The sequence below is a fragment of the Gymnoscopelus microlampas genome (genome assembly GCF_963454915.1).
Source record: "Gymnoscopelus microlampas genome assembly, chromosome: 21".
NCBI classification, from domain to species: Eukaryota; Metazoa; Chordata; class Actinopteri; order Myctophiformes; family Myctophidae; genus Gymnoscopelus; species Gymnoscopelus microlampas.
In genome coordinates, this window is record NC_139958.1 from 34,193,223 (window position 1) to 34,205,119 (window position 11,897).

The 11,897-nt window shown below is 41.6% G+C and overlaps 1 protein-coding gene across 1 annotated transcript; it reads left to right on the forward strand.

The window, feature by feature from the left end:
* Window positions 1-1,843: 1,843 nt before the first annotated feature.
* LOC311037921 (ubiquitin-conjugating enzyme E2 Q2-like) lies at window positions 1,844-3,037 on the forward strand (the record flags this gene model as incomplete). The annotated part of the gene is made up of 1 exon (XM_084047217.1): window positions 1,844-3,037. One exon carries the CDS (start codon window positions 1,844-1,846, stop codon window positions 3,035-3,037), a length of 1,194 nt encoding a protein of 397 aa, XP_083903343.1.
* Window positions 3,038-11,897: the final 8,860 nt, after the last annotated feature.

The window sequence follows — 11,897 nt, forward strand, 5'->3', positions numbered from 1 at the left end:
TCTCTTTCTTCATTTTCTCTCAACTTTGCTTTGTTCATGTGTAACTCTCCTTCTATCTCTTTAAACCTGTGGTGTTCCCTGGTCCCTCTCTCTCTCAACATACTGTATCTCTCTATTTGTCTTGTTATGTCGCTCTCCCTCATTCTCTCTTTCTCATTTCACCTGTCTCACACCCTTCTTCCTCTCCCACTCTCTCTCCCTTCATTCCTCTCTCTCTCTGGGCCAGGAAAATGTGCTGTGTGTGCATGGAGGTTATTTGGTGCAGGAGACTGGGAGTAATTGATAATGGTGCAGATCTTATAGCTACCAGGAGAGCTGTGTTTGTGGTTAGGGAAAGGCAATGGGAGAAAAAGACAATGGTAGTGAAAGAAATCCGAAGGAATGGGAGAGACGGATACTGACTGACTGACAGACAGACAGACAGACAGACAGACAGACAGACAGACAGACAGACAGACAGACAGACAGACAGACTAGAGAGAGCGTGAGAGAGCGCGAGTAGAACAAAACAGGAGTAGCCTACAATAAATAAGTAACGATTATTTGAACCAAAGTTGAAAGACAGCCACTATTAACTGTATCAGGGGTCTTCAATGTTTTTTTCAGGCCAAGGACAGCTTAGCTGAGAGAGACAAAGCAGGACCCCCATTAGTACATATTGTAAAACAATTGTGCTCCATATTCTCCTGGAAGACCAGTTGCCAGGTCAAATATGGTTAAACCCCCCAACAATGTGTACAAAAGTATTTTTCCGTTGAGGGATTTGAGAAGTAGTCCACAGGTTTTTCTTGTGGCTATGGGTTGTCTCCAAGGGATGCTGCAGCTTTGATGGCTTCATAGATTAAGTTGACAGCATGCTGTATCATCAGTGTTGTGTAAATTAATTGTTTTTTATTTGTTTGTATACACAAACATCTTATATGCCCATAATATGTTGGATTCATGTTAATGTGTATTTTCAGATATAAGAACATTTTTTTTTTTTACATTTGTAACAAAGTTAAATCTTTGTTACATCTTTGTTTTTATATTCAGTCTTTTTTTTTTTTAACTATCAACTTAATCCTTCCCCTCTTCCTCTTAAGTTTGAGATCATATTGTAAGACTGAAACTTTTGTTTCTATTCTTGCACTATAATATTTCGATCTAGGTTGGCCAATGTTCATTTGGGGAAGGCCAGTCAAATAATCCAATCAAGGCATTTTCTTTGCAATTACACATAATTACGATAAGTACTACATATTCATTGACATCAATGAATGTACTTCCTATGTTGAACTTGTATATTACACAGGAGGTATGTAAATGCAATTTACTGTACTTCCCTTAAACAACTCTTGAGGTAGCCTTGTCTTGTTGATGTGTTTACTATTTGTGTCCTTGAGCAAGACATTTAACCCTTAACTGCTCCCGGTGAGCAGGTTGGCGCCTTGCATGGTTGCCGGCCCTCCACCTCAGTGAGTTAATCTGTTCTGTGAAAACAGAATAGAGGTTAAAATTACCCCAATGTTTTAAAGAGAAATTCACTACTTGAATTGCCCTTTGTGATGTAGCAGTGACATCACAATGTTATGTATTTGGTTCTTTATAACAGTCACATGACAGCCACACAGTCAGTGTAAGTCATACAGAAGGGGATTATATTGGTAAAGAAAAGAGAACACAAGCCAACCAAACTAGACGAGGGAAGTGCTTTTAACAAGCATACTTTCCAAACTAGTAGTCTACTTTTGCTAGCCAATTGGCTAGCCAAACTGCTCACTTGCTATAATAAACATTGTGGTGACCAGCAGTCCATGACAGTCCACACCCCGTTTTTCGGCAATTTAGACTCACGCTGAAGATGTCGGTGTCAGGGCTGAAGGCAGAACTGAAGTTTTTGGAGTCTATTTTTGATCCGAACCATGAACGCTTCAGGATTATTGACTGGAAGCCTGACGAGTTGAGATGCCAGTTCAACTTGACCGGAGAGAAACCGTTGATTATCCACTGCAACATAACAGAGTCCTACCCCTCTATGCCTCCAGTATGGTTTGTGGACTCTGATGACCCGAACCTGGCACAAGTTTTGGAGCGTTTGGAAGATGTGAAAGGTGTCCATACCCTGCTTTTGCAGCAGCTGAAGAACCTCATCTGTGACCTTTGTCAGCTGTACGACCTTCCCCAGCACTGTGATGTGAAGTTGTTGGACCAGCCCCTGCCTACAGGCCCCGTAGGACAAGAACGAGGGCATTTGACCGCCTATGAGGTCACATCTGAGGAAGAGGAGGAGGAGGAAGGAGAGGAAGAGGAGGAGGATCAGGAGAAGCGATCAGTAGACATAGAAGACCTGGACCTGGACCAACTGGATCTGGATCTGGATCTGGACTTGGACTTGGACGACTATAATTTGAAAGAGGAGGATGAGCCAGTGGACGATGAGAAGAATTCAGAGGAAGATGGTATCGAAAAGGAGAACCTTGCGATCCTGGAGAAGATTCGTATGAACCAGAGGCAAGATCACTTGAAAGGCACTGTGTCTGGTTCAGTGCAAGCCTCTGACCGACTCATAAAAGAGCTCAGAGAGATTTACAGGTCCCCGAGTTACAAGGCCGGAGTATATTCCGTGGAGCTTGTCAATGAGAGCCTTTATGAATGGAATGTCAAGCTGAGGACGGTGGACCCAGACAGCCCTTTACACAGGGACCTGCAAGTCCTTAAGGAAAAGGAGGGAAAGGATTACATTCTGCTAAACTTCTCATATAAAGATAACTTTCCCTTTGATCCACCAGTGTTGCGGGTAGTTTCACCTGTGCTTTATGGAAATTATGTCATTAAAAGAGATGCTCTGTGCATGGACCTTCTCACAAAGGAGGGCTGGAGCAGTGCCTATTCCATAGAGTCTGTTATCATGCAGATCACCTTCACTTTAGTTGAAGGAAAAGCCAGAGTGCAGTTTGGAGGCAGTCCGTTACAGTTCAATTTTGCCGGTAGTAGATATCCATTCATGCACTTTGACATGCCAGATCATTACCTTTTTATGAGTAGGTTCTCCTGAAGGAAGGCAGAGTCGTTTAGAACAGGGTCTGTCTGTGAGTTGGTGAGTCTTTCTCTATGTTTCACATGTCTATGCTTCTAATGTCACAAACCACTGAACCAATCAACGCCAAAGTTATCGTGCATACTGCCAGCAGGCCTACTAGTATGTACCTCCAAGCACTTTTTGAAATATTTAACTTTATTTGATAATGTAAGTCAATGGGCGGATCAGGATGAAATCCTGTCAAATATGGAGTTGTACATGATGGCCACATGAAGCCACAAGCCACACCCCGTTATTGGATCCTGTCTTGTTTTCCATTACATTTTTTGTTCATGTTACGGTGTGGCTCCGCAGGAGGCTAGCCCCTCTTTAAGAGGGTCTGGCTGTGTTTGTGTATGTGTGTGCTGTCTTCCGGAGTCTTGCTGCATGATAATGTCAGACACTACTCAGAGGGCAAAGTGGAGATGAAACAGAACCCTTCAAGATTGACACTGCATTCAAGATAAACATCCTCAGATAAACATCTGCCCCAAGGAGTCAAAATAATGTGCAAAACCGAGAGGAAACTTCTGCAGCAGGCCAAGGAACTAAATTCCACAATAGTTGTCGAGTTGGTCACCGACAACAGTTATTTTACGCCACGGCTCCTATGGGGCGAACTGTGTGTCCGGGGCTAATCTATCAAACCACTGGTCCGATCAGTATCAAATTTCTTGGCCTACTGGCCAAGGAAGTAAATCCCTGAATTTCTTTCACACACGTGTATTTGTCTAGAGGTAATCTCACACACCGCTGGAGAGTCAAATGTCTTGTGTATGCTGCCAATAGAGCAAAGAAGTACCTCCACTTTTGTATATGACGTCACAGGCTGTCCACTTGAAGTGTAAGATCCACACAAAGCCATGCTATTCCCATGTGGATCTCAAGATCTACATTTTAATCATTACTAACAACATGACTAGCATCATGGACAGGCCACATGAGGAACGAGATCCGCATGGAGGCCATTTTGTTTTTGTTTTGTGAATCCATATTCTCAGATTCAGTTTATGGGATAAATATCCTGTACTTGGAGGCCGATTTTGAGCCATGTGGAACTCCATATTTGTGCAAGACTGACATCATCAATATGAGGATCCTTCCTGGCGACATGTTGTGAACATGTAGATAGGCTATCTTTGCCGAAGAGATCTGGTGTTGAGGGAAAGAAGACCTAGTATAGGGCCCTGGTGGGTGGCCATGGTCAACTAAGAATATAGGGTTGTTTAAATGGTTAAGTTCACAAGTTTATGCACACTTTTGTGGGAACTTAGATACATACTACTGTAGTAGTAGTAGTAGGCTAGTAGTAGTGTAGTAGTAGTTTATCTTGGTCCTATTTAACAAAACATGGATAGCTACATAGAAGTTGAGGCTACCAAGTTGAAAATGACCCGAAAAGGTGTAGGCAGGAGCCAAGGCTTTTTTTGCCTACCCTATTTGAAAAGTAAATTAAGTATCATCAAAACAAAACAAGAGATCACAGTTTAAAAATGTGGTACTGTAGCTACACTTGGTGTCTTGGTGTTTGGCCTTGGCGCAGAAAAACAATAACGGCTCAGTATTATTAGGAGTATTATTGCTGATGCATTGTTTGTCGACTGCTACTGTTGATCCTGGGGGTTTTAGACTGCTTACACAAATATGTTATTTTAACTGTGTGAGTGTACACAGTGTACATGGCTACAAATGTAACCATTTGTAACCCTTTTACACTTTGGCTAATCAAAAATAGCAGATCTACACGGTCACAACACGTCGGAATGCAAGGAGTTTTTGTGGATCAGTTTTTGGAATGTTTTGAAGAGGTTGCCTATAATAAACATGCACAAAGTGCCAGTTTGCCAGGATATTGTTAATGATATATCTTGCAGGTCTCTGGAGGGTGGAGTCAGTCAGTGTAACTGGGAGCAACCTAGCCAGTCTCCCAGAAGCATTTAAAGACCTCAGTGTTTCAGTTTGATCTCTCCATCCTACCAGTTTGGTTTGCGTTGCACATTGTACAGCAGCCTGCATTCACCATGCAACTGCAACCATCTTCTGGCACACTTGTGACACTGACTGACACCTCAGCCTCATGTCTTTAGTATAGTTTTGGCTCGTTCATATAGTTAGTTACATTTGTACAGTCTCATGAGCTCAGTCATGACACTGTCCTTCGCATGAGAAACACTCAACCAATCGCCTTCAAACTTGGCACTTGTATTGCTGACGCCCCAGGGAAGTGCAGTGTCAATTGTGAAATTTGCCAGATCAGTGATTCTCCAGAACCAGCGCGCAGCACAATTACAATCATGTAAAGTCAATGCAAAGACGCAAATGCGCGCATATTCGCACTGACAAAGTCACCCGCAAAGGACACAATATGACATCATGGTACTGCAATTGCAATCTCAAATGTTGAGGTGTTTTTCAAAAAGGGAAATAGGAGAAAAAAATGATTCATTCTCATTGATACAATTCTAGATAAACCCTCCAACATGTGATATTTCTACAGTGCCAGGGTTGCTGATGCATTGAGTACAGTGCTGTGTTTCCAACCTCAGTGTATGACTGCATCAGCCCTGCATTGGCTACACTGACTTTAACTCTAAAATATTGATGAGCAATCCCAGGATAAACCTCTTTTTCCTTCTGGCCCTGAGGTTAACATCATAATGAAAATGCTAACGCCACATACAGTGAGTAATACTGTATAGTACACACACTGTAACATAGACACGTGTGGTACTACATCACAAGCTTAAACGCAAACACCACTCTGCATACCTAAGCAGACATATTGTGTAAGGACACATTCTTGCATGGACTGTAGATGTGCATGTGCACTGTACATACATAAATGTAGCTAGCGTGCGCACACACACACACACACACACACACACACACACGCGCGCGGAGATCATGCCATTTTAACAAGTCTAATAGTGCTGACATCATCCTCAGCCTTTTAATCATAACATTTGTGTGTATGGTCTTATTTTTAAATCTTCAAATAAAGAAGAATTAAAGACAAATGGGGAAACTGCAGTATTACTTGCAATGCACCCAGGGGGACATTTGCCACACCTGAAAAGTCAAATATCTTTCTATCCTTTCTACTTCTCAAAAGCATATGATGATGAAACTGGTGCTGCAAGTTTCCTTCACGTCTAAAGATGAGGCATTATACTGTGCTGTTCTTTTTACAGCATCCACATGAGTCAGACAATCCAATGGGAAGATCAATTCAAGTTAGGCTTATTTCTTTGGTAGGCGTGACGGTGTAACCTAGTATTCAGCATTCAGAATGAACTGTTTTTGTACAAGCACTTCATGAATAAAGGTGACATGACGGATTATTCTGCCAAAAATCTGGACGTGGGATAATTATACTCTAGATGTCTTATGTTTAAATTTGTAGTATATTCCTGGTCCATGGTCGATTTTATTATCCAAGCCACAGGTTTTCAAAGTGCGGCCCCGGTGTTGTGCTCCACCCCAGCAATCCATCTCCCAGGGGTGCAGTGGTGGAAAAAGTACTCAAATGTTTTACTTAAGTAAAAGTATCAATACTGCAATGTAGAAGTACTCTGTAACAAGTAAAAGTCCGGAATTAAAAATGTGCTTGAGTTTGAGGTTGGCGAAAGGGCCTTTCAGTGTGGAGTTTGCATGTTCTCCCCGTGTCTCCTAGGGTAGGTACCCTCACAAAAAACATGCAGTAATCCTGGTCACTATACTGCCTCCCCCTGGCCAGCTGGGGCGCCTGATGGAGGGGAAGGGAACTGGTTGGAATAACGTGTTCCTTCCACACGCTACGTCCTACCAGGGAAACTCTCCCCTGTCAGGTGACAAGAAGGTCAGTTGGCTCTCATGCATTGAAGGAGGCATGAGCTCGGCCCTGGCCTCCCTAGGTTGGCAGAGGGAAGGTAGTGCCCAGGATTACATAGACAATTGGCACTGGGTGTAAAAAATAGGGTTACAAAATTGTGGGATAAAAATTAAAAGAAAAAAAAAATGTGCTTGAGTAAAAGTACAAAAGTATTGGTATCAAAATGTTTGAAGATAGCAGATCTACAAGCTCACAACGCGTCCAGCTTGTAGATCTGCTATTTTCAAATAGCCTCGGTATAAAATACCGAGGCTAAATGTATGTTGTATAATGTAATAATGTATACCTGCAAAGTAACTAGTAAGTAAAGTTTTCAAATAATTGTAGTGGAGCAAAAGTACAATATATTAGAAGTAGAAGTAGAAGTAAAAGTATAGACTATTGGAAGTACTCCAGCAAAGTAAAAGAACCTCAAAATTGTACTTAAGTACAGTACTTGAGTAAATGTACTTAGTTACTTTACACCACTGCAGGGGGGGTGTATAGCACATTGAAATAGGGATACCATCAATAAGCCTCTCCTAACTACATACTACTTATTATCAAAGTTTTTCAAACATTTTCAAAAAGATTTGATACTAGCATCTACAAGCTCACATACTGTACCCTGTAAGCATGTAGATGGGATATTTTCACTCTTTTGGCATTTTTCTTTTTTTTGTGAGCCATTTCAAAATATTTGGGGGTCCTTGGCATGGAACATTTTGGGAACCCCTGATCTAAGTAATTACCTTGCCACTCCATCCTTTTATCAAACACAAAACCAGCAAGAAACCATTCTCTGCAGGTTGTGTCAGTCTCATCAAATATGTAGGGTTAGGCTCAGTAGTCAGTAGTACCAGTGCTCTATATTTGCATGACCTTGTGTTGTATGGCCTTATTCAAAGAGATGGCTTACTCAACTGTGACAAATTTGTAGTAGGCCTACTAAATTATTCAAAACACTTCGTAGTACCATGCATACATAAAGGTTTGCCCCAGTAACGGCAGGGCTCTAAGCATCTAAGCGTCTGTCTATTCAGCTGTTGGTGATTTACTACCAAACTAAATATCTCACCAACTACTAGCGAGATTGCCATGGAATTTTCTGTGCACAATCGTGCTCCCCAGAGGATGAAGCCTTTTTTATGACACCATAGCCTTAGCACAGGTCAAACCTTCCACTTGCACACAAGATACAGTATCTCAATCTAACTGGCAGATGACAGGATGAACCCTACTGATTTTGGCGATCCCATGGCCTTTCCTCTAGTACAGGGGTTATCAAACTTTTTTATACCGCGACCCCATATTATGAGGGAAATGTTTTGGCGGCCCCATTTTTCTCGGTTGCGGTAGCTGTTGGTAACTGGTCTGGTTGTCTGTCTGTGAGAACTTGTTTTACTAGAGCTATGTTCCACCCGTTAACATAATCACTAATTAAACATGTTTCTATTCCAATGGAAATAATCATAACTGTTTATTTTCACCCTTACTCTTAATATGAGATGTTCTGTACTTTACAGATTACTGCTGTACTATACAGGTCATACTTGAATTTGATGATATGCAGTTAAGATTTCACCTGTTTCAAGGTCAGTCTCCTGGAGGGAGCCCCCAACATTGGCCACACAAACGGCGCTCTGGTCATTGCTGACGCCGATGTGTGCAGGCCGCTCAAGCGTGTCAACACTCGTAAAGCGGGTACGGCCAGATGGCATCGCATTGGTCGGTGATAAGAACGGAAGCGACACAGCTGGCTGGTATAGTACGTATATACATATTCAGCCTTTCCCTTTCTCTGTGTATAGCCCCCCTCCTGTTACAAGTCATCCACCATTATTCTGGTACCTGCCTCCTGAGCCCCCTCCTCTAGTCTCTGTATACCCATGACTGCATAGCCACACACAGCTACAACTTGGCGATTAAGTTTGCGGATGACACGACAGTGATAGGCCTGATCACCTATACAATGATGAGGTGGCCTACACAGGTGATCAAGAGGTCAGCAACCTGAGTGGTAACAGCATGGCTACATGACACTGAGCTGGCCATCTGAAGATACACAAAAGAAGAAGGCCTGGAATAGCAGGCTTCTGTAAAACTTTTTCCACCAGACAACCGGGTTTATGAACAATGTTCACCAATGGCCTGTGCCTGTCACTCACTCACTCACTCACTCACTCACTCACTCACTCACTCACACAGCACCTAGCACACCATACATTATACATACGGTACCGTCTATATATAATATTTAGAGGTAGGACCAAAGCACACGGCATCTAACAAAGGCACCTTACATTGTGCATTTGTTATTGTGTTATATTTTAGCACTATATTTATTATGTATTACTATTATTATTTTATTGCTATCTTGTGCATTTTTTTATTGGCCTTGGTCCGTGGTGCAATGTCAACCCTGCAAGAACAATGAATGCATAACTACTGACAAAGTACATGGACATACAGTAAATGACTCACATACTGTATAGTGAGCAGCACACTGAAACAGCAGATATAACAGCAGAAAAAGCAGACTTTTTGGTAGACTCCGCGATAGCACATAATAATGGACAAATATGTAGAATATTCAGTCCCAGAATACTAGAAGTAGTTGTAGTGTGGTGGTTCCACTGAAGACAATTTATTTCCAAAGTCCTCACAGACATGACACTGTTGGGTCCGATCATTAGGTTAATTAACTGTGTAGGCAATAGGCACTGTGGTACAAATATAGAGCAGTGACTTGTAACCATTATTTCCCAGTAGCAGAACTTCCAGCATGGTAGATAATAACCATATGAGAAACAGTGCTGGAAGCAATACATAATTTAACAATATCGTATATATTATAGTATAGCCTATATACTGCAGCAGCAGTGGCAGAAGATGCACCGTACACAGGCCAACAACAGGTAAAAAACGAAAAGTGCAATCGTGCAATATAGAGCTATAAAGTTTAACTTATTACAGAGAAAAAGTTGCGGTAGGGGGAGGTTTCATACTGTAGGTGAACATTGTGTGTGTGTGTGTGTGTGTGTGTGTGTGTGTGTGTGTGTGTGTGTGTGTGTGTGTGTGTGTGCGCGTGCATGCGTGTGTGTGGGGTGGGGGGTACAGGGTGAACTACAGTAGAGGCTTTCATGTCGAATGGCTTTGGAGGGGAAGCTGTGACATTGGTTTGCTGTGTGTGTGGAAATGATACCGTGCTTAAGTGTATTCCTTGGAAGATTGGGTCAGCAGGTTTTTTCCGCGAGCTGGTGAACTCGCTTCACCTCCTGACTGTGGTGATGTGCAGAGGCCTATAGACAGTCAGAGGGTAGATGACAGCCCCGTGGTCCCATCAGTAGATAGAGGTTGCGAGCACACTCGATGACACAGAATACAAATACTGTAAAACTGCCCGGTCCAGAGGGGTCATGACTGGCGTTCACTTTGATACAGTGAAGCTGCAGGGTCAAGAGGAGTCGTCAGGCGTTGACTTTCCTGAGCAGGGGGAAAGCAGTCTCTGCTAGAACTTATTGCGGATTGTGGTTATTGTTTTGGTAACACAAATTAATTATGTATAAATGCATTAACAAAGCATCAGATTAATATTTACATGATTATTTATCAGAGCTATGATGCATTTATCATTTGATAACCAATATTTTTTCCCCCAATAAGAGTATACTTGAATTGACATTATGCTATACTGTAGTTAGAATGAATTAATGCCATCCCTAGTTGACATGTTAACGTGAAAATTTAACTGATGTACTGTATGTAGTTAATGTGAATTAATCAGAGGGTTGTATGTAAAATGTTCTAATTATTTATCCACTTTTTGATGAAACACCATAAACCTTTATAAAACAGCAGTGGTTGAGGGATAGTACTGTACTATGTGTCATCAACAGAACGCATAACCCATCCTCTCCTGCTTTCTCTCCTTATTGTACTAATCTTAGCCTTAACCCATTTCCTTTTAAACCTTTCCTTGTTTGTTGTAGTCTTTTTTTAATGCCTGTATTGAATCAGTTATTTCACGCACAACCAGCAAGCTCATTCTGTGACCATGGAAAAGTTGTTTTTCTTGTTAAACCAAATATTACATTTTCAAAGGATTTGCTCAGTAGCTCCACAAAATGTGCTCGTGGTGTAAACATTTATTTACGTGGTGATTTTGAAGAATAGGATGCGGTGCATGATGGCATCGGTGCACTGGTACATTGTTTTAGAGAATGCTGCTATTTGAAATGGGCCTAACGACCAACGAACATCAATAAATGTGGTGAACCATACTATGAGTTTACCTTTATAATTTGCTGAGCAGCACGGTATTTTGAAGCAATACTCTGTTTCTTGATAGAAAATGGATGTCGACATACAGTACAGTGTTATCAGCGTGCCCTTACAATTTGATGAGCTGGTCTTTGTAGCTGCCAAACCACACGCTGCGCCTGCCATTGCAGCTGGACTCTGATGATAATATTCATAAATGAATCATGAACAGTGGAGGATTGTGTGTACGTTGTTATGTATATGGCATTGAGTGGGACAGGGGTGGAGATGTGGGGGGGGGGGGGGGTAGTTTACAGCGAGCTATAGCCTAATTGAACCTTCATCTTAGCAAAGGGAAGCTTTTCTTTTATGACTGACCAAGACCAAGAGAAGAGTTGTAAATCAATGCCCTTAAACACTCTGTGTGTGTGTATGTGTGCAGTGGTGTAAAGTGACTAAGTACATTTACTCAAGTACTGTACTTTTGAGGTATTTTTTACTTTACTGGAGTATTTCAAATTTTCAGTACTTTTAATTCTACTCCACTGCATCTCGGAGACAAATATTGTACTTTTACTCCACTACAATTATTTGAAAACTTTAGTTACTAATTTGTAGATTTATGTATTATTTGTTTATTACAAAACATACATTAACCACTTCAGCCCTATTTAAACTTTGGCTATTTGAAAATAGCCGATCTACAAGCTCACAACGCTGTGC